The sequence below is a fragment of the Mesoplodon bidens genome (assembly GCF_964165515.1).
Source record: "Mesoplodon bidens genome assembly, chromosome: 9".
NCBI lineage: Eukaryota > Metazoa > Chordata > Mammalia > Artiodactyla > Ziphiidae > Mesoplodon > Mesoplodon bidens.
This window is the reverse complement of record NC_138166.1, coordinates 93279724-93302954: the sequence shown is the minus strand read 5'-3', so window position 1 is coordinate 93302954 and position 23231 is coordinate 93279724. Positions and strand designations below refer to the sequence as shown.

The 23231-nt window shown below is 44.0% G+C and overlaps 1 protein-coding gene across 3 annotated transcripts in view; it reads left to right on the top strand.

Moving 5' to 3' along the window:
- Positions 1 to 2522: 2522 nt before the first annotated feature.
- The window catches only part of KDM7A (lysine demethylase 7A), a 273273-nt gene continuing 252564 nt past the window's right edge, over positions 2523 to 23231 (top strand). For all 3 annotated transcript variants that reach the window (XR_014016730.1, XM_081244936.1, XM_081244937.1), the window contains exon 1: positions 2523 to 2778. Coding sequence is in view for 2 of the 3 variants with exons in the window: in XM_081244936.1 (XP_081101062.1) it covers positions 2585 to 2778 (194 nt within the window). In the remaining variant the exon portion in view is untranslated. The remainder of the gene's footprint in view (positions 2779 to 23231) is intronic.

Here is a 23231-nt window from a genome sequence, read left to right as displayed (position 1 = left end):
ATCTCCCATCACCACTGCTGCCTCCTCCTCTGCTTGGCTACCCTCCTCACTCCACCTACGGTGATATCCCAGGGCCAGGCGGCCCTTCCAGCATTGAGAACACCCCCTACCAGGCCACGTCCCTGTGTGTCCCTTCTTTTTTTTTTTTTTTTTTTTTTTTTTTTTTGCTGTACGTGGGCCTCTCACTGTTGTGGCCTCTCCCGTTGCGGAGCACAGGCTCCGGACGCGCAGGCTCAACGGCCATGGCTCACGGGCCCAACCGCTCCGCGGCATGTGGGATCTTCCCAGACCGGGGCACGAACCCGTGTCCCCTGCATCGGCAGGCGGACTCTCAACCACTGCGCCACCAGGGAAGCCCCCTGTGTGTCCCTTCTCACCCCAACTCCAACATGATAGCTTTCACTGCCTGCTCTTCCATGACAACACACATCCTCTACAGTGTACTTTTAAAAATACATGATCTCTTCTGCTTATGATAAAGCCTCTGTGAGGTAGTTAAGGAATATATTATTATCTATAATTTTTCTTTGAGGAGATCTTCAAGGATCTAATTCAAGAGAACTGGAGTGACTTGCCCAAGGTCACACAGCTTCTACAAAGCAGGGTCTGAATGTAAGGCTCTTTTCACTACCTGAATCCAGGATGCCTCTAAACATATGCCAGAGTTACAGTAGCTTTTCTTTTCTCACCAGTAGAAATATGTTTCGAACTCATTCCCTCTGTGGTCAACTCTGACTTCTAGGTATTTCTTTTCCTGCAAAATATGTGACAAGCAATGGTGTGGTAGAAAAAGGACCGGTTGTAGAACCAAGACACTTAAAAACTTTAGCTCAAGACCAGATTTCAGATCTTAGGCAAGTTAATTACTTTCCTCAATCATAAAAAGGCTAGACTAGGGACTTCCCTGGTGGCGCAGTGGTTAAGAATCTGCCTGCCAATGCAGGAGACACGGGTTCGAGCCCTGGTCCGGGAAGATCCCACATGCCGCGGAGCAACTAAGCCCGTGCGCCACAACTACTGAGCCTGCAAGCCACAACTACTGAGCCCATGTGCCACAACTACCGAAGCCCGCACGCCTAGAGCCCATGCTCCGCAACAAAGAAAAGCCACCCCAGTGAGGAGCCCGCGCACCGCAACGAAAGAGTAGCCCCCGCTCGCCGCAACTAGAGAAAGCCCGCGCATAGCAACGAAGACCCAGCGCTGCCAAAAATAAATAAGTAAAAAAAAAAAAAAAGGCTAGACTAGATCAGTGGTTCTCTCTGCCCGGGGCTGAATGAGACGGGAGCTATAGGGATTTTACCAACGACAGAAATGCTTGCGAAATTTAGCTACAAATATCTGATTCCATAATTCCTATATATATATGCATGTATATATATATATATATAATTTTATTGAAGTATAGTTGATTTACAATGTTCTGTGATTCCATAATTCTTAACATCCCTTCCAATTCGCGTAATTATAACAAGGCAATCTATTTTTATTCGATATGTGTTAGCTGTTTTTATTCTTATCAATCTCATCTTTCATTCAAATATATTTTATTAGTGGCCTAATTATGTGCCAAGTACCGTATTATCTGGTTTTTGTAGTAGTCCCTTTCCGAGGTGTCACTGTCATTTAGAATTTTATCCTTATCTTCCAAACTGGGAACTTGAAAATATTCGCATCTAAGTCGTGTTGTTTATAAACATGCCGGGTTCCTCTCCGGTCCTTCCTCCACCCACATTTCAAGGCTGGTCCCTCTCGGCTCACAGCCATTAAATGAATTCCTCTTGGGAACAACCTCCTTCACCCACCAGTGGTTCCATCAACACTAATTTCCTGGCCGGTCGGTGGGAATTCGGGTGGGACGTTTTGGAAGTTTGAATGACTCCCCAGCACACTCCTGCCCCACAGCAGGGCATAACCTGCTCGCTGTGCCGTTAATCCTAGGCTCGGACCCACGGAGGTCGCGGTGCGGCTGCTAATTGATTTAAGATTCTCCCCCGGTCGGGAGGTGGCCCTGGCGGGGCTCTAATTTCCTCGGTTCGCAGAGCCAGAGCACAGACGCAGCGTGCGCCGCTTTTCACTGCGCAGGAACTTCCCCGGCCTCTGCGTTCACTCAGAAACGCCGGAGCCGGCTGTTCGCACGCGCCCGCTGTCCTCCTCCCGGGACCGCGCTCCCCGCGCCACCGCGCGTGTCCTCAGGGAGCCCCTGCCTCCCTCCGTCTCCCCCGCCCCGCGTGCCCTTCAGCCTGTCCCTCCGCTGGGCTGACGCGAGAGGAGCGCGGCGCGCGCGCCGGCGGCAGGAGGACGTGCGCGAGACGCACGGCCCCGCGCGGAGCGCCGGAAGGAGCCGGGCCGGGACCTCGCGCGTCGTGCGCGCGCCGCCGCCCGCCGCCCGCTGCCCGCGGCCCCCTCCCCGCCACCAAGCGCCCGGCTGTGGCCTCGCGCGCGCGCACTGAGGCACCGCCGCCGCCGCCGCCGCCGCCGCCGCGGCTGCTTCTCCGGCTGCTGCAGGAGGCGGCGCTGGCTGGAGGCTGCGCTCGCTCCAGTCGGCGAGCGGAGCTGCGAGCGAGCGTGTGTGTGTTTTTTAAAGATGGCCGGAGCGGCGGCGGCGGTGGCCGCGGGAGCAGCAGCTGGAGCCGCCGCGGCAGCCGTGTCGGTAGCGGCTCCGGGCCGGGCCTCGGCGCCCCCGCCGCCCCCGCCGGTATACTGTGTGTGCCGGCAGCCGTACGACGTGAACCGCTTCATGATCGAGTGCGATATCTGCAAGGACTGGTTCCACGGCAGGTAAATAAGCCCCCTCTAGCCCCGCCGCCGCCGCCGGCCACCGGCCAACCGCCGCCTTCGCCGCTCCGACGGCCCGCGCCGCCCTCCGCCCGGCCGCCGCGCCGAGCGCCGAGGGGCCCCGGCGCCGAGCCCCCGACCCGGGCAGCGGGGCGCGCGGGGCCCCGGGCTCGCCGGGCGCCAGGCGGGCTACGGGGGCTGGTGGGATCGCCCGGCCGGGCGAAGAGTCGCCACAACAAACGGGAACAAAGGGGACCAGCCGAGAAGTTGGCAGGGGGAGACCGGGGCGAAGGGACGCGGCCGGGTTAGGCGCCGGCGGAGGCGGCGGGCGGAGCGCCGGCCCGGCCCGCCGCCCCTCGCCGCACCCGCAGCCCGCCGCCGCCCCGCCCGCCCGGGGCTCCCGGCCCGGAGTCGCCGCCCGGCCGGCCGCCGTGCCCGGCCGGCCGCCGCGCCTTCCTTCCGGGCGGCGACCGGCTGGCCACGGCCCGGGGTCTCCAGAAATTGCCCTCCTTCCCCCCGCCTCCGCCCGCGGGTCGCGGTCGCGCCCCCTTCCCCGGTCTTTATCAAACTTCCTCGGCCGCGGGGCGCTGAGACGGGGGCGTCGGTAGCGCCAGCCCGGCGGGGCTCCGCGGAGTAAACAGAGCAACAGATGAGGCACTCTCGGGGACTTGAAAGATGCCAGTCGGAAGTTCGGGCCGGGGGTCCCGGGCGGGGCGGCGGGGCGGCTCGGGTCGTGGCCTCCACCCGCCACCCCGGCGCAACCCGTCCCGGCGGGGGTGGAGCGGATGGAGTGGGCAGCGGGGCCCGAAGGGACAGCCTCTCGTCCCCAACCCCCCGCGTCGCCCCCGCGCCGCAGCCCAAACTTTACAAAGAGTGAAATTTCCCGTCGCCCGAGGGGCCGGCGACACCCGGGCCGCCCGGGTCCAGCGCCCGGGGGCCTGGTGCGGGCGAACTTTCGCCGGACAGTGGATATTTCGGGTCAGGTGGCGGGGGCGGCGCGTGTCGCCCTCTGCCTCGGCCGCCGCCTGTGTTTCGGGTTTGACGTTTGTGAGAGCTTGGGCCGCCTCCGCCGCCGAGCCGCCGACTCGTGTGTTTTGTAATCAAAGTGTGAGGCTAATAAAGGGCGGCGCCACAGCCTCTTGACTCCGGCGTGGGAGGGATTCGCAGGCATTTAAACAAAGAAACTAGTTGAGGTTGGGCTCCCAAAGTCCTTATTTGGGTCTTGTGGCAAAGCCTGCGGTCACTTTTAGGTGATGCAGGTTTCCCGAGCACCGTTTCGTGTCGTATCTGGGTGAGAGTACGCTCGCGGGTAAGAGCAGATATGGTGACTGTGATTGTAGGAAGTGTCCTTTGATTGACAGCAGGACATTTAAATACAGCCTCCGCTCCCCCCCTCCCCAATTTTGCAGAAACGCTACACGACCAGGCCAGATGTCTTAGTCTCCCTCTACTGGACCTGGGAGAGAAAACCAGTTACATTACAGCGTTCTTGTCAGTGTTTAGTGCTAGGTACAGTTGGTCTTATTTAATTTTCAACTACATCTAGTTTTAATCAGTTTTCAGGTTGCACAGTTTTGACAGCACAACAACAGAGGGGGAAAAAAAACACATCAAATTGTCACTGTAAAAGAAGGACACCATCCTTATTTTGTATATCAGATAATCTTTTAATAGTCTGGTATGTGCTGGGAATGTTATTGCAAATGTGCCGCTTTGTAATTGAGAATAAATTATCTAAAGATCTTTTTTTATTACTTGAAACCGATGTTTCGCCTATATTTTGATTGTATGTAAAACTGAAATATGAAGATACCAAGGCTTGCCAATTCTATTTCTACATCCTCTTTTCCCATCATAGGCAACCCGAACAGAGATTATCCAAAAATCTAGGTTACATATAGAATAAAACCCAAATCCCTGGTGATTATGTAAATTCTTATTTTTTTCAAAGAACTATTTTAGCTGCTTAAGAAATTTGCCCCATGGTACAATGTAGAGATTTGATAGGTTAATAAATTTTTGACTACAATTTTATTTATCTTAATTTAAGTAACACTATAACCATGAAAAGCTGCAGGTAGTTTATGGAGAGTTTTGTTAATACATTTAAATACAAATTCGTAAATGGGAGAAGTTGAAGAGAGAATAAAGAGCGTGTGTGTGAAGGAGGGAGAGCAGGGCCAAAACAAGTATGATCTCCTTTGTCACATAGATTTGTGTGACTTTATATCTGTGGAAGTGACTTTGAAAAGTGCTTTTTGAACCCAGGGCTTTTTTGACCAGCAATCCTTGATAAGTTAATGTGATTCAGATGTCAAAAGTTAGAAAATTTCGTGATAATGTCCTGCCATGCTTATTAGCAAGTTTAATTCTTAATGAAACATTGGGAATTTGGGGTCCATATGTTTTTCCTGTAATCAATATTTACTTTATTTATTGTACCACAAAATGAATGCTTTGTTGAACACAGCAAAATGTTCCTTAGGTATTAATTATTAAACAACTGTCATTTGCTTATGTGAGAATTGGCCCCTAAAGTACCAAAGTACAACTTTAACCCCCATGCTCAGCTTTCCTTTGGTTTCCAGGGTTGGTTCATCCGCAGAAGAGAAAGAGAGGGTAGGAGGGTGGATACAGAGAATTGTCTTTCCTGGATAACTTCTTGGTACTTTTATTTTTTTCGAGTAGAAGAATTTTTTAAACTCAAGGAGTCAGTAGATTTTGGTATAAATTTGGGTTAACTCTGCCTGGAGTTTCTGACATCTGGAAATCCGAAAAGTTTTCGCCCTAATTTATCCTGAGTGGGAAGATCCTCCCTTGATGCTTTTTAGCCAGGCATGAGGGCAGATGGAACCAGCTTCCTCCAGGTTTGAGGCTTTTGAACTTTGACTGCATCCTTGGTGTTCAGGAATGCCAGTCCCTCAGTCTGCCTAAGCCTTTTCGGTAAGTGAGAGGGGAAAAGAACATGTGCCCAGGGTACAACATATAATTGATACCCTAGGGGCAGCAAGCTGAGGAATTAACAGGATTTTCCTGGGCAGGTTCCTTCCAACCTAGAGATGGAGTTTTCCTCTCTGAGTCCTTGGTGGAAATAAGACAAGTGGAGATCTTTCTTGACAATAGATGTCTTTCCATAGAGCTTTTATATCATTCTATGCAAAACGGCATCATTGCCCTAATTCAGTTGTATTATAACGTCTTTTGTCTCCCTATTATAACGTAAACACCTTTATTTATTAGTCTTGTTAGTCATATATTCATTTTGATTGGCAAAAGTAACATTGTAGAAAAGTTGGGAGGTACAGAAGAGAATCAAGAATATGAAATTACCCATGTCTTCCAGTGATTACCAGTATTTTAACATTTAAGGTATATGTATGTATTTTTAAAAATAAAACAAAACTAGGAATTTATTTCATGTATTCTACTGTTACCTATCGTTCATTAATGTATACTTTTTCCTATATCTTTAATGTTCTTTGAGAAACATTTTCAGTGGCTGCATAGAGTTTAATTTCATGGAAGTACAATACATTTCAAAATCATTCTCCTCTTGTTAGTTTTTTACTTTGTTTACTAGTTTTTCTTCTATTTCCTAATGATGGATGGTTGATTGACGTCCTTCTGAATAAACCATTGTTCAGCATCTCTAATCGTTTCCTTAGAATAAATCAAATGAGTTAATACATGTAAAACACTTAGAAGAAGTTCTGGCCCATGTAAATACTCAGTAAGAAATTTCCTTGAAGAAGAATTATTAGTCACAGGGCATAGATATTTTTAGGCTTCTTGTGCCTATTGCCAGAATGTCTTTCAGAAAGGTTATTTCAGTTTATACTCTCACCTACTGCCAACTTGCGTTTCCCTGGATTCTCACTAAGGTATTATTAACCATTATCTCCCTCCCCCAGCCCCCCCCAAAAAACCCCAAACAAACAAAAATGTTGCCATTCTGCAGATACCAAAAGACATACCCATGAACCCAGAAGCCCATTCATGGCAGCACTATTCATATGATCCCCAAACTGGAGCAACTTAACTGTCATCAGTAGTCGATTATATAAATTGTGGTATAATCATAAAATGGAATGCTACTTAGCCATAAAGAAGGAATGCACTACTGATGTATGCAACAACGTGGGTGAATCCCACGGATATAAGGTTAAACAAAAGAAGACCGACATGAAAGCATATACTGTTTGATTCTACTTATATGAAGTTCAAGTACAGGCATAATTGGGTAGAAGTCAGACTAGTATTGATACTCACCTCTCTGGGGGTATTTACTGAAAGGAGGCTCAAGGGAGCTTCTGAGGTGCAGGAAATGTTCTCTATCTTGGTCTTGGGTTGTTGTTGCATGAGTGTATACAGATGGAAAAGTTCACTGAGCTGTATGGGCACTGAAGGTTTTTTTAAAACTTTATGACACTTCAAACGTTAAAATAAAAAGTTTAAAAAATTAAAAATTTGCCACTTTAGTAACTGACACATAGTATTTTGTAATTTTATTTCATTTCTTTTTCCGGACACAAAGGACTGCCTCTTGTGTGTTATCGAGTATGATGTTGGCTTTGGCCCAGTTTGCAGTATGCCTGGCGCTGTTCTTGGTGCTAGGAATATAGCAATGAACAAAGCGAAGTCCTGGCTCTCCTGTAACTTACATTTTGTGGAGGTGGGGATGGTGGGGAGGTGGGACCGAGGAGTAAATATACATGACAAAGGGATGCTAAGTGCCGTGAAGAAAAATTGAGTTAGGAGAAGAGAGAGGACCGGGGGTGCTATAAGGCTGCTTTCATACGGTGTGATTATGGAAGGCTTTGCGAAGGAGCCATTTGAACCCTAGAAGATGTTGGATTTCGCTCAGAGCAAGTAGTCAAATATTTTGAGTGGAGGAATAAACGATCTGACTTAACCTTTAAAAGGTTCACTCTGGCTGCTACATGGAGAAAATACTGGAGGGGGAGGCAAAGGTGACAGGCAGGTGAGTAAGAAAGCTATTGTGATAATCCAGGTGAGGGATGATTTTCAATGTTTGAGTGGTTTTGGTAATTTACAAATGTCCTATATTAATTTTCATTCCTGAAGTCTGAATGAACGAAGAGCCTGGTTTATGGGGATGGAAGCCTTTTACCTAGAATAATGCTACTGGAGAGGAGTTTCTCAGCTGCTCACTCTTAGAGTCCCAGGAACGCAGCCGAACACTTACTGAGTGCTTTACCAAGTTCTAGGCACTGTTGTGACTGCGTTAGCTGTATTGATTAAGTCATCTAACTGTCACTGGAACCTTGCTGGGTAAGTGTTGTTATCATCTGCATTTTACAGATGAGGAATCTGAGGGTTGAGAGGTTGGTAACTTTCCCAGGGTTGCAGAGCTAGAAGGTCATAGAGCCAGACCTGATCTCTGTCTCTATCGTGGGGTGGGGGTGGGGGAGGGGTGTGATGCAGGTAAAACAGATGTGACAGAGCTCCAGAGAAATACATCTGTAAACATCTTCCTTTTTTTCCTCTATTAAAATTATTTTCTTTGGCGTAAATATGTTTAAAATGATCATAACTGCCTTGGGAACAGAGTATGAAATCAGTATTTGAAAAGTTTTATAATTAACTCTGTTTCATCCTTATTATAATGGATTTCTAATTGGAGCGTATTTTGATTTTTTTTTTGATTTTTTTTTTAATGTTAAGGATGGGAATTATTTTTAAAATGTGTTTTATCTACGTTTCCGCTTAATGATCAAGTCTTTTAGTATTATAAACCTAATAGGTGAACATGTATCTCCCTGTAAGAGACAAAAAGTCCATTTATTGAGTTTCTCAACATCTTTTTTGGATGTGACGGTTTATCATAGGAGAATGTATGAGTATTTTCTTCATCTGTTTCACTTATACTAGTATTCTACATATATACTCAATTTTGCTATTTGAACTAAAACATGTTGTGAAATGGAGTCTCATCTCAGAATGCTTAGTGGCACTCACATATAGTTCTCTCATCAAGCTTTGAAACTTTTTAACCCGTCAGTTTGGGGCAGATTTCTGCTCGGTATACTGTTGTATCCTGCGTTCTTAGGTATGAAGTGGAGTTTACTGATCACCTAAAGGGGATGCATGCCTTTTTCTTTGTTGATCTGACACGGTGGGGCTCAAGAATAAGAACAGAACAGGAGTAAGTAAAGGAATTTGATTATAAAGCAAGCTTTGGTTGGTTTGAGCAGTTGAAACCCCACCATAATTTGCACCGTTTTTGAACAGTTGGTCAGTGCTGATGTTGCAGCTGCTACCAAGTGTCTAATTCTTTTTGGAAGTTACATTTCATTACTGTAGTGATTGCCTACTTACTTTTCCGTTAATATTAATATTAGACTTTTTCCATTAATTATGGTGTGAATAAATGGTAACATGATTTTTTTTAAATTAATTAATTTGTTTATTTTTGGCTGTGTTGGATCTTTGTTGCTGTGCGTGGGCTTTCTCCAGTTGCGGCAAGCCTGGCTACTCTTCGTTGCAGTGGCAGGCTTCTCTCTGTGGTGGCTTCTCTTGTTGCGGAGCACTGGCTCTAGGCAGGTGGGCTTCAGTAGTTGTGGCTCGCGGGCTCTAGAGCACAGGCTCAGTAGTTGTGGCGCACGGGCTTAGTTGCTCCATGGCATGTGGGATCTTCCCAGACCAGGGCTTGAACCCATGTCTCCTGCATTGGCAGGCGGATTCTTAACCACTACACCACCAGGGAGGTCCGACATGTGATTTTTGTATGTATTTGTGTGAGCCCTAGTTCCTTTTATTGGAGAATGGTTGTTAGAAACCAAGGTCTGGCACTCGGTAGGCTCATTGCTTCTAGACGTTCTCAGTGGACAGAGCTAGGAAATACTCTAATCACACACATGCACACACACCTGTATTTGTGTTTATGTCTATTTGTATTAAAACCATAAAACTTTATAGTGATACCTTTGATTCTAATGTAACACCACAGGGTTCATTTTAAACTTACCCCTTTCCTTACTTACAACTTTGTTGACTAACAGAAATGCAGCTCTCATTATCTACAATATATTTATTTGTTCAATCCTAGTGTATACATAAAGTACATAAAGTAGCTCTCAAATTGCTAACCCATACCTTTCTGAGAAACCCAGTTTGCTAAGTAGATTACAGTATTTGTATGTAGGTTTTGTTTTGTTTTGTTTTTGTCTTTAGCCTTATAGTATCTAGGCAGAAAACCGTTTTCTAAAGTTAACTTACTTCTTTTCTTCTACTTTAGTGTGTCATTTATTTGTAATATAGTTCAGGTTTATTTGTTACTGTTTATGTTGCATTTTGGATTCCTCCTCTGTCCTGGTTGGTTTTAATTGCCGATTTATGTTTTGGGTATGTGGAACATTACTGTGGTTCTGAGAAGCCAGAAGTCACCTGAACAGGAATACTCAGAAGTGTCTTGCCCTCTTCATTCCTCCTCCCCGTCCCGGTCCCCCATCTTCCCGATCCCCACAAGTGATCACTCTCTTTAGTTTCTGGTTTATCCTTTCTGTGTGGAGTTTTTTGTTCGTTTTCCCACAAATGTGCAGATCCTTGTGTATTTTCTCATATCTACTTTTTTTACACTGTGTAGCATACGATAAATACTCTTCACTTTGCTTTTTTTTACTTAACGGTGTATACTGGAAATCGCTCCATGTCAGTTCATAGAGCTCTTCTTTATTCTTTTTAACAGCTGTATGGTACTCCTTTGTGTGCATGTACCCTGTTTTATTTATCCATTTTCTTGTGTATGGGCATTTAGGTTGTTTATCATATCTTATAGTTACAAACAATGCTGTAATGAATAACCTTGTGCATATGTATTTTCATATTAATGGAGGTATATCTTCAGGTTCGATTGCTAGAAGTGGGATTACTTGGTCAGAAGATTACGTGCATTGTTATGTCAGGATTACCAGATTTCCCTCCAGAATGGTTGGACTAGCTTTCATTCCCACCAGCAGTGTAAGAAAGTGCAGCTTTCTCCACATTTTTGTCATCAGGATGCGTTGTCATGTTTTTAATCTTTGCTAATCTGATAGGTGACAAATGGTATCCATGTTTTGATCTGCATATCTCTAATTACAAATGAGTTTGAACAATTTTTCATGGGGCTGAGGGCCATTTTCCTTCCTTCCTTCTTTCTTTCTTTTTTTTTTTTTAAGAATCATCTGTTTATATATTCTGAGAGCCCCTGCATGTGTTTGAGCAAGCATAAATGGGATGGCTAATGGAAACTAGTTGAACGTTAAGATTCACTTACTGGCACGGACATACATACTCTACCAAATGTAAAATAGCTAGCTAGTGGGAAGAAGCCGCATAGCACAGGGAGAGCAGCTCAGTGCTTTGTGACCACCTAGGGGGTGGGATAGGGAGGGTGGGAGGGAGGAGATATGGGGATATATGTATACTTATAGCTGATTCACTTTGTTATAAAGCAGAAACTAACACACCATTGTAAAGCAGTTATACTCCAATAAAGATGTTAAAAAAAAGAAGATTCACTTACTGGGTTGGTTTGTCATTCATCTGAATGTTGCTAGCCACCATGATGGTTTTGACTTTAATTTCAATTTTTGTGGGTTTTTTGGAGAAAATTTCAAACATAAACAGAAATAAATAGGATAGTATAATAGGCTTCCAGATAACCATCACTCCACCTTAGTGATGATCAATTCATTCATGACCAATCTTGTTTCATCTAACCCTGCCCCCATTTCCCTTGCACTTGGTGTTATTCTGAAGTGAACTGGTGACGTGTCATTATATCTGTGACTATTTCAGCATGTGTATCTATTAAAGATAAGGCCTCCTTTAAGAAAAACTACAATACCTTTAAAACAACTTAAAATAATTGAAAATTGCATAATATCATCAGTATTCAAATTTTCAGTTGTATCATAAATGTCATAATATTTTTTACTATTTTGGTATAGTAAATGGTAAATACAGTAAGTTTTGATATTGTAGTTTGAATCAAGGTCCACACATTATGATTAGTTGATGTGTCTCTTAATCTGTAGCAGTGGTTCTCAACTGGATGGGATTTCGCCTCCCAGGGGACACCTGGCAATGTCTAGAGACATTTTTTATTTTGGCAGGGTGATGGGGTGGGGTTGTCCTGGCATGTCAGAGGTAGAGGGCAGGGATGCTGCTGAACATCCTGCACAGAGCAGCTCCTACAAGAGAGAATTATCTGATCCTAAATGTCAATAGTGCTGCTGCTGGAAAACCCTGATCTGTAGATTTTCCTCATGTTTCTCTTTTTTCCTTTGCAATTTATGTGTTGCAGAAAGTGGTTGTTTATCCTCTAAAGTTTTCCACTTTCTGGATTTTGCTTATTACATCTTTGCAGTATCTTTCAGCATGTTCCTCTCTTTCCTGTAAATTGGTAGTTGGAGCTAGACAAGCTTGATCAGATTCAGGTTCTTCCCGCCAAGAATATTTTGTAAGTGGGTGGTGTAGTCTTCTATCAGGAGGCATGAAATGTCTGGTTGTTTCTCTTTTTGTCATGTTTGCTGCCATTGATCAATGCCAGTATCCATTCATTCATTCATTAGCAGTTGCAAAATGATATTTTAATTTTAAAATTTCTTCTTCATTTGTTAGCTGGAATACTTCTATAAAGAGAAAACTTTCCTTCATCTACTCCTTTGGTTACCATTTGTATAGGAGAGGTAGATTTAAACGCTTGATTTGGGCTTCCCTGGTGGCCCAGTGATTAAGAAAGAGTCCGCTTGCCAATGCAGGGGACATGGGTTTGAGCCCTGGTCTGGGAAGATCTCACATGCCACGGAGCAACTAAACCGGTGTGCCACAACTACTGAGCCTGCGTTCTAGGGCCTGCGAGCCACAACTACTGAGCCCACGTGCCACAACTGCTGAAGCCCACGTGCCTGGAGCCCGTGCTCTGCAACAAGAGAAGCCACCGCAATAAGAAGCCTGCGCACCACGACAAAGAGAAAGGTCGCCACAACTAGAGAAAGCCTGTGCGCAGCAACGAAGACCCAACGCAGCCAAAAATAAAATAAATAAATTTAAAAAATAATGATAATAAGATGGGGGAATTCCCTAAAAACAAAAAAAAAAAGCTTGGTTCTTTCCCTTCATCACTAGTTTTGAAATTCATTGGCTCATTAGCATCCTCTATTGGTTATTAAAGGAAAAATTCAGTGTATAATTTTTATTAGCTTTAAGCAATATGAAGTAAATTGATGAATTTTAAAAAAGGTCCATGTCTCCTGTGACCACATAACTTGTAATTAAAAAACAAAAACAAACCCCCCAAAATCTGTTGAGAAATTCAAGCAATATAGAAGGATAAAAAAGTGAAAAGTGAAAGTCTCTTGTCTCCTTCCTACAGTCCTCTTTCCCCAGTGGTAAACACCATTAACAATTTTGAATTTCCATCCAGATGGAAGGGTTCATATACGGGTATACATGGTTTTGTACCTTGCTCTTTTTCATTTATTAAAATATTCTGGAGGTCTGGGAGAGCTTTTCACATCAGCATATACAGATATCTCATTCTTTTTAATGGCTGTGTAGAATTCCATTCTGTGGATTTACCATAATTTACCTGGTTCTCTGTTGAGGAATTCTTCAGCTGGTTTCTTTTCTCTCTCTCTGTCCCTCTCTCTCTCTTTTTCTTGTATTTACTTAACAGTGCTGCAATATATATATTTGTGTGTTTATCATTATTCTTGATGAGCATTTATGTATTCTTAAGGTAAATTCCTACATTATACATTTTGAAATTGATTTTAGCTGTAGTCCTATTTACAGTTTATTTTCTAAAGGGACTGTTGATCAAAGACAGGAAGCATAAGGAACACTGGTACTGAAATAAAAGTTTGATGAACTTAAACGTACTAACTATGCAAATGTAAGATACTTCTTTACCAGTATGTAAGTTGCATTCATCTGGTAATTCTAATGCATCAAAAAATCATTGTTAGAGGAAATACAATGACATATCCAATTTGTATTTTATTATGGGGAGGGGGAAATAAAACTCTTTCAGAATGCTTTGTGGAGAAGTGCTGAACTCTTCCTTTGTAAACTGGAAGTGTTTTACTTGAGCACAAAACACAGAAATTCAAGCACAATATTGACTTCTATTTATCAGTTAGTAATCATAACAGTCTGTTATCATGCAATAAATTATGAAACTGCAAAAGCTGGAGGAAGCTATACCATTGTAGGTAATTTGGTGTTTTTTTTTTTTTTTTTTTTTTTTTTTTTTTTTTTTTGGCTGTATGTGGGCCTCTCACTGTTGTGGCCTCTCCCCTTGTGGAGCACAGGCTCCGGACGCCAGGCTCAGCGGCCATGGCTCACGGGCCCAGCCGCTCCACAGCATGTGGGATCTTCCCGAACCGGGGCACGAACCCGTGTCCCCTGCATCGGCAGGCGGACTCTCAACCACTGCGCCACCAGGGAAGCCCCAATTTGGTGTTTTTTAATGCACAAAAGCTGTTGTCAGATGAGTGGTCCTATTTGACAAAGAAATTGGAATGTAGTCCACTGTGGTCCTTTTGATTTATACAGTGTCCTATGGATACTTTAATATTAATAAATATAGAAAAGAAAAGAAAATGGTCCTGGAATCTGTCTGGAAGTCCTGGAGATATTCACACTGCCCAGGAATCCCACAGATTATTAAAACAAAACAAAACACATGAACAAAAGTCAGAACAATGAAGCGGTTTGGAAAGCGTCCTGACTGAGCCATTAAGTGACGAAGTATGGGGCAAAAGGTGCCCTCGAAGCAGAGGCTTTCTGGCCAGTTCCCATCAATGACTTCGGAAGCTTTCTGTGGTGACCGACCACAGGGGAGCATTCTCTCCCAGAGCCTGGGTTTGTGGGTTCCCGGGGCTTTCCTCTTCTCTGTGACCTCCTCCTACAGTGCCTCACCTGTCACGCACGCCACACTGTAGACATGTGATCAGTCTTTTTTGACTTTACTACTTTATGAAGGAACCTTGGGATATAAGCTGTCTGCAGATTAGAGGAACTCTAGTCTTTTTACTTAATTTAACTTTTCACAGGTCTGACTCATGTTCCTCTCTTACATTCTTCCTATTTTAAGGCTGGCTTTCTGTGTGTCTGGTTCTTGAAGTCACTTTCCTTTTTTTGCTGGCCTGTTCTTATTTTCTGCATATCGGAGGATCAACATTTCCTTAGATGCCATGGTTACTGGGAGAGCAGAGTCCCTTCTATTCGAGTCAGGGACTTCTTTCCTCACGCCTGCTTTTCCAACCATCCAAATGCCAAGTAGTCAGCACTGGGCTCTGCTTGCCTTATTTTCCTATTCTTGCCTCTCCCTTTGTGGGAGGAGAGATCAGAATCCCTGCTCTGAACTTGTCGTCTCATTTCTTGAACCCCTTGTTGGAAATGATTATCCTCTGAAAGCTCCAAAGTCTTTCACACACCTCTTTCCCTCAGAATCACCTCGTTGGGGCTGCCTGTCCCTTCAGGAGTGTTACCCAGGGAATCTACCCACTTACCTCCTGCCAGTTGCAGGGTGTTTTTTTTTTAGTCTTATCCTGGCCCCAGGGCTGCTGCATGATTCATTCACCAGTTCCAGTGCTTTGAAAGGTTCTTTTGTTTCTTTGGCCAGGAGAGAGGAAGACTGTGGTACAAGCTTTCTTAGGACTTAAAGATCAAGTGATTTTAAGATATGCGTGACTTTTCTTCTTTCTTCACCACATCAGTGATTTTTGGTGTCATTACCACTGTCACATTTCAAGCTTTTATTGACCACCGTCATGGTTTCTGCCATATCTGTGTAGCACTTGTAATATTTATTTAATATTTTTCTTTAACACAACTTTACATGGATTTTGGTTTTTTAAATTTAATTTTGTCCTAAACAGTGGTCTCTGTTAAATCATATGTTTGCACTGCTCACTACATATTTTAATATTTGTGAGAAAAGATATATTTATTGAGATAAAGAGTATTCATCATCTAAAATGTTTATGTGTAAGATTGTCAGAAGGGTGATGGTGATTGATAAAAGGGTAATACAGAGACAGGGAAAGGATACAGGTTTCTTTAATGGAAGTAAAGAGTTGAAGATCTTGACCAAATGAGAATGGCTCTATAAAGCAGGCGGCCCAGCAGAATTTGTCCCATTGGCAGGACAAGCTTCCCCGGCCTCCAGTTCTCATAAAGGTGCCCTGTTGCCAATGATGATGCCATCTGGGAACTGGATCCCATCAGGTTCAACCATTCTCATGGTGTTGACGGTGCTGGGGTCCTCTGGGTTCCTCCCTATTTTAATGGTGACCTTGCCTGCCCAGCAGGTGTGAGTAACTGCTCACAACCTCAGCATATTCCTCAGTATTTATGGCAAGATTGGATGACTTGTGGATCAGCTTCTTCTCTTGTGTGCCATCTTTCTAACAGTCTTCAAGCCTGCTTGAAGTCTGTTCCTCCAGGTATGCATAACTCTACACTCTGGTCGACCTTGAACTAGGTCAATAAAAAGTAACTAGAAGGTTTGTACACACTCACAGAAAGAAGGGATCCTTAAATGATGAAAAGTAGCATGTCAATTTTGTCAAAATAGCATATAGTCTTCAAATAAATGACATTTTTTCCCCTTTAGACATTTTTTATTCTAGCCATTGTTTTTGAAGTGTCAGTGCTACACATCTTGCATTCAGTCATTTGTATGTGAGCCAAAGTTTGCTTTAGTATGGAGAGATCTATTTTCAGAATTAGGAAATTTCTGGAATTGTAATTTCAGGAAGAAAAGGAAACTGCTAAGTCATTGGAAATTATCCTTAGGTGTATTAGATGTATTAGATCCCATCTCCTTTCCCCTGTTCAAGGACATGACTTCAGCATTACCCCCTCTCTCACAATATCATTGTTTTTCTCATTAGTGTGCAAATAATATATAACTTCATTAAAAAAAGTCCTTGACCTTATATTCCTCTTTCAGCTGCAACCTCATTTCTTTTCTCCCTTTATAGCAAAATTCATCAGAAGAATTGTCCATATTTAATGCCTCCAGGTGCTTTTCTTCCCTTCTCTCCTTATCTAATTGAGGTCCCATTCTCTCTGAACCCAGTCCAATGGGGCTTTCGTCTTTACTACTCCACTGGAACAGTTCTTATCAAAGTTACCAATGAGTTTCACCTTAGTTGGCTTCTAGGAAGTCCCTGTACTGATTTGCCTCCTGCTTCACTCTTCCCTCCTCCCCCTCACTCCTCATTGCGGTTCCTTCTTATCTCCCTGATCTTTTGTCACTGGAGTACCGCAGGGTTCACTCCTCAATAGTTCTCTTTTTCTAGCGTTTATCTGGTCCCACCACTTAAGCTTTCATCTGTATGTGGATGATCCCTCCATTTTTATCTCCTTTGTAGACCTCTTCCCTCAGCTCTAGTCTTAAATATGTAGTTGCCAACTTACTATCTCTACGTGGATGAATAGCAGGCATCCCATCCTCTAGTGTATCTGAAGTCAGCCTCCAGAGCTCCCTTCCTCAGCAGCTCTACTCACCCCATAGTCCTCTCCATCTCAGTCGATGGCAACTCCTTTGGGCCAGAATCTTTGGAGTCACCCTTGCTTCTTCCCTCATAATCTGCATTACATTTTCAGCAAAATCCTTTATTAATAAAGGATTAATTAAAACCCTTTATTGGCTTATACCTTCAGAATCTCACCGCTTCTCATCACTTTCACATCCCTTCCCTATATAAACCGAGATTATTGCAGTAGCCCCCTAACTAATGCCCCTCTTTCTGCCGGCACAGAAAACAGAGTAGTGCTTTTAAAATGTCAGACCCTGTGACTCTTCTGCTCGAAACCCTCTAAAGAATCCCACTCATGGGCTTCCCTGGTGGCGCAGTGGTTGAGAATCTGCCTGCCAGTGCAGGAGACACGGGTTCGAGCTCTGGTCTGGGAAGATCCCACATGCCGCGGAGCAACTAAACCCACAACTACTGAGCCTGCGCGTCTGGAGCCTGTGCTCCGCAACAAGAGAGGCCGCGACAGTGAGAGGCCCGCGCACCGTGATGAAGAGTGGCCCCCGCTCGCTGCAACTGGAGAAAGCCCTCACACAGAAACGAAGACCCAACACAGCCAAAAATAAATTAATTCATTAATTAAAAAAAAAAAGAATGGGCAACCTCCATTTAAAAAAAAAAAAAGAATCCCACTCAGAGCAGAATAGCCTTCCTTTGGCCTGAAAGACCCTGCAGATGGTCCCCGCACTCTCCGTCCGGCATCATCCCCTGCCACTGCTCCCTTGGGCTGTACTAGCCTCCTGTGTGTCTGTCTCCCCCCAATAAAATGTAAGCTTCAAGAGTACAGACACTTGATTTGTTGATTTTATCATCGCTCTATTTCCAGTGTCCTGATAGTGCTTTGAATGAGTGAATGATTGAGCCGTAGAAGGCATTTGGGTTCATTTTACAGCATGAAGTTCATCTCTTGAGGAAGGAAAGCAGGTAGCGTCAAGTGCGTATTTTACCCACGTACAATACTGTGGCATACCGAACGAAGAAGAAACTAATATTACGGCCTGCATCTCCACCTGCTAACGTGCCTTTTCCCTGCTTTCACCGTCCATGCTTTACATTGCCTTCTAGGTGTCTCTACGTGACCTAATCTATTCTACCTACCCTAGCTTCATTTGTTTTCCTTCCTCATTCTAAGACCCACCCATTTCTCAGAGTTTACCCTCCCTCTAACCCTCCCCCCACCCCTCACCGCAGGTACCTAAGTGTAATTTAGCGTAACACTTTCCTCTTCCGGCAAAAATAATTTCTCTGGAAATTCCCTGGTCATCGCCATGATTTCTTTCTTCATTTAAAAATAGTTCCTGAAGGGGCTTCCCTGGTGGCGCAGTGGTTGGGAGTCCGCCTGCCGATGCAGGGGACACGGGTTCGTGCCCCGGTCTGGGAAGATCCCACATGCCGCAGAGCGGCTGGGCCCGTGAGCCATGGCTGCTGAGCCTGCGCATCCGGAGCCTGTGCTCCACAACGGGAGAGGCCACAACAGTGAGAGGCCCGCCTACCGGAAAAAAAAAAAAAAAAAAAATAGTTCCTGAAGTGCTGCTTTCTCTGTGGAACTTAAAATAGCTAAAATATTTTAATCCCTTTTGTCTAAAAGACGATTGCCCTCTTCCCATCTGCTCTCCTGGTCCAGTTTCTGCACAGTGATCCAGTCTCACAAGGGGTTCATGGTAGGTGAGCCCAGAGTTGAGGCTGCTCTCAGAGGTGGGACAGAATTTGTCTTTAAAACCCATCACTTTTATGTCTGTCTCTGGAACTGATATACAGTAAGTTGGTAGGAATGATTATTTCTCCCTCTGGAGAATTGCTGAGTTCCAGTGATGGTTTCCCACGTGTACAAATCAGTTGTGGATTTCCTCATCAAGCTGGACTATTTTGTCCTTAATCTTTGTTCAGGAATTAAGTATTAAATATTACTTATTAATTAGTGATATTATTTACTTAGTCTATACCTAATGACCTCTAGTAACTTTATTTATATGTATTTTATGTATATACTTGTTCATTATTCATCCCAGAGAGGATGGAGGAATAATAGACAGAAGGGTGAAGAACACAGTGAGTGTTAAGATGAGCGTATGTGTACAAAGAGTGACGAACACATGTCAGTATGTCTGCTTATTAGTTTGGCTAGACTGAAACGCTGCAGAGGTCGCAGGTCTGCAGAAGCCCCATCCCTCTCCCCCGGCTTTCTGTGTTTCCATCTCTATCCCTAGCTCTGTCTGTGTCTCCATCTCTGGAATACTTCTTGTTGAAAACACTGGAGACTTGACCTGAGGGCTTTTTCTGGCTACAGGTGCTCAGCAGCTTGTACTTGAAGCGGGCTGGAAATTCTGAGGAGTGAATGCCTCTGGCTAGCCCTCAGCCTTTGTCGATTAGGAGACAGTGGATAAATACCTAGCTTCCTCTTCCACTGCTGAGATCACCCTGAAGCCCCTTCTGCATAGCCTTCCAGGTGTCCCCAAAGGGGCAAATGCTCGTGAAGGTGCCTGCTATGGCTTCCTCTCCTTCCCTGTCCCCCTTTTCCGCTCCCCTACCAGTGCTTCCAGAGACCACCTCCCAGCATGGACACCCCCTGAGATTCGTGTGTCAGGGTCTGCTTCTGGGACACTCCAACCTAAATAGGTAGAAAATTGTTAATGTGAAGAGTGACCATAAGACAATTGGATTTGAAAGTAGAGTTTGGATTCCACTTATTAAATAGCAGATAGATTTTTTACATGAGAGTCACGTTCATGTATTAATGCCTATATAATAAGTGTGTTTTCATTTACTTATGTCTGTGTGCAGATGCTTTGGGGCCATGACTCTCAAAGTAGAATATGAAAGCTGCTTGCTTACTTCATTGAATAGTTTTCTGGTACAACCTTGAAAAGATGCCTTGACTTGGAGTTTATGTGTGATAGGGTTTTAATTTGAGGCTGTTTTAATTGATTTCTCCCTTCCTTTATTCCTTTTGAATCCCTACTTTTTAAAATGCTAGAAGCATTTCATAGTAGTAAGTAACCTTTTAGCCTGGGAACAACTGCAATAAAGTGTTAACATTTTACAGATTAATTAGCATATAAAAACTAGCAACAGCATTGCCATCTTTGGGGAATGTTATGGTCTACTTAAGTAAGATTTTCCTGTAACTGAAAGATTCTACTTGTGAAATGTGGCTGAGTATCCTAGAAAAGTTACTCAGAAGATAAAATTCTTTTTTTAAAATTAATTAATTAATTAATTTTATTTTTGGCTGTGTTGGGTCTTCGTTTCTGTGCGAGGGCTTTCTCCAGTTGCGGCGAGCGGGGGCCACTCTTCATCGCGGTGCGCGGGCCTCTCACTGTCGCGGCCTCTCTTGTTGCGGAGCACAGGCTCCAGACGCGCAGGCTCAGTCGTTGTGGCTCACGGGCCCAGTTGCTCTGCGTCATGTGGGATCTTCCCAGACCAGGGCTCAAACCCGTGTCCCCTGCATTGGCAGGCAGATTCTCAACCACTGTGCCACCAGGGAAGCCCAGAAGATAAAATTCTTTATGTGTCAACTATTTTTGGAAGGATTTTAACAATATATTACGCTCTTCTTGATAGAATACTATATCATTTAATGTCTAACCATCATGGACCTTAGTTATTCTCTATGCCCTGTGAGCTGTTGGCATGTGTTGGACCATCTCATCTGTGCACTAAATTGCTCCAGGCCAGTGGGAGCAATTCATTGATAGTGTTTCACCTCCTTCCTTGCTATATCTTTTTCCTGCTGTTTCTTATCTACTTTAACCAGTCCCCACTTCTGCTTCTAATTTTCTGTGTTTTCTTAACTAGAGAAAAACTTCAAGATTTTGATGGGAAACCTGATAAGAGGTCTTCTTAAATTGCCCATTCTGTCATTCTGATACATTAGTATGGGCCTAGCCAGGAATGGAGTCAGGCTATGCAAAAGGGACTTGGCAAATATCATTTAAATAGTTTTGACGGGCAAGGTTATAATGTTTGAAGTCAGAGAGCTCATGGTGCTAGATAGTAGCTTTGAATTCTTACCTTAGGACAGAAGCTCTGTGGGGAAGGGTGGTCCTGGCTCATAGGTAATTTTGCCCAGAAGAAAATCAGATGGCTGGCATAGAGATATGGTGTATCTTGCTTCTTATGGAGATTGTGTATTTTGACAAAATTGTCAGCTCTTTAAAGTAAGGGTACACAGTCTTTAGGCTTGAGCCTAGAAAGTGCCCTATAAATATTTGTTAATTATATTGTGATAAGGGAAATCTGAGACAAACATCTTGATAAGTTTCTCTTAAGTTTAAAACGATAGTTTTAAAAAGTTTTAGTGTGTTCTCGATTATTGACTATTTTTGCTCAGGTGCTTTCCGATAATGTGTGCTGTAAATGCTTGGTAATGCTGTCACTAATTTGGTATCCTTTGTTGTTAAGGGAGTGGTTTCACAAAACATTTAATGTGCTGGTACTTTGTACCAATTGTAAAATTGTAAATTAAAAAAAAGGTTGTGAATTTAAATTGTAAAATTGTAACCATTATAATTATACAATATTAAATTTATAGTAAATTCTTCACAGCTGGTGAGTCTGAAAATTAACTTCTATAACACATTCCTAAGGTGGGAAGTAATAGCCCCCATCTAGGTCCCCATCTGGTAAGTGCAAAGTGCACATCAGTTTGTTGAATTCTCCAAAAGTCTTGCTGGTAAGTAAAGTGATTTGATCTTAGCCCACCATCTCCAGGTTTATTTGACTATGGAATCTTTGTGTGTGTACCCTTAACTCCTGTGGGATAGTTTAAGAAATGTTCTTTTAGAGAATGCTGTGTACGCAGTCTGCACTTTGTCCTTTCTGATTCTCACAGATTTCTGTCACCGTACAAAGGAAAACTGTTTCTCTACTTATAACACTTCTGATACCAAATGTGTGGGTTTCCTACACCCAGCAGTTCTCCAGTTCTCTACAGACACCAGCTGGGTATCCTACAGTTTAATTCAACTCTGACAGTAATAACCTGGAGTTAGTGTAGACCCCACAGGTTAAGGGCTCAGTCCAACAAATCTGCCCCCCCCCCACTTCAGACACCAGTTACAAATAGTGGATTCGTGGGTTACATAAATTTCTGTCTGACTTGGCTACAAATTGGGGGTTTCCACGACCCCCTCTTTAGGTTTGATAATTTGCTCTAGTGGCTCACAGAACCCAGGGAAGACTTTACTTGCTGTTACCAGTTTATTAGGAAGGATATTATAAAGGTTATAAGTGAATAGCCAGATGAAGAGGTACATAGGGGAGGTCCTGAAGGGTCCCACATGCTTCTGTCCCTTTGGAGTGGTCTCTTCTGGCACGTGAATGCACTCACCAACACCAGAGCACTCTGAACCCCTTTGGGTAGGGTTTTTATGGAGGCTCCACTGTGTAGGCACGATTGATTAAACCATTGACCATTGGTGATTAACTTAATTCCCAGCTTCTCTCCCCTCCTTGGAGGTTGCGGGCTGGGGCTGAAAGTTCTCACTCTCTAATCCTGGTTGGCTCCTCTGGTAAACTCAGCCATCCTGAAGCTATCCAGGGACCCACCCAGAGGCATAAACTCAGGTGTGGTTGAAAGGGGCTTGTTATGAATAACAAAAAGACACTCCTCCGTCACTCAGGAACTTACCAGGGTTTTAGGTGCTCTTGCGCCAGGAGCCAGGGATGAAGACCAAATGTATATTTCTCATTATATCGCTCTATCACCATGGTTTAGTTAAATACTAGTCCCCCATGACACGATTCAAATTTTGGTCATCATGATATAGTAACTGTGCAAGTAAAATACAGATTTTTCTGCTAGCTCTTCAGCATGCAGGTCAGCAAGTCAGTGTGTCCACAACAGCTGGGCATCTGTTCTTCAGCTCACACACAGACAGGAAAGGGTGTTGTTGTACTGCT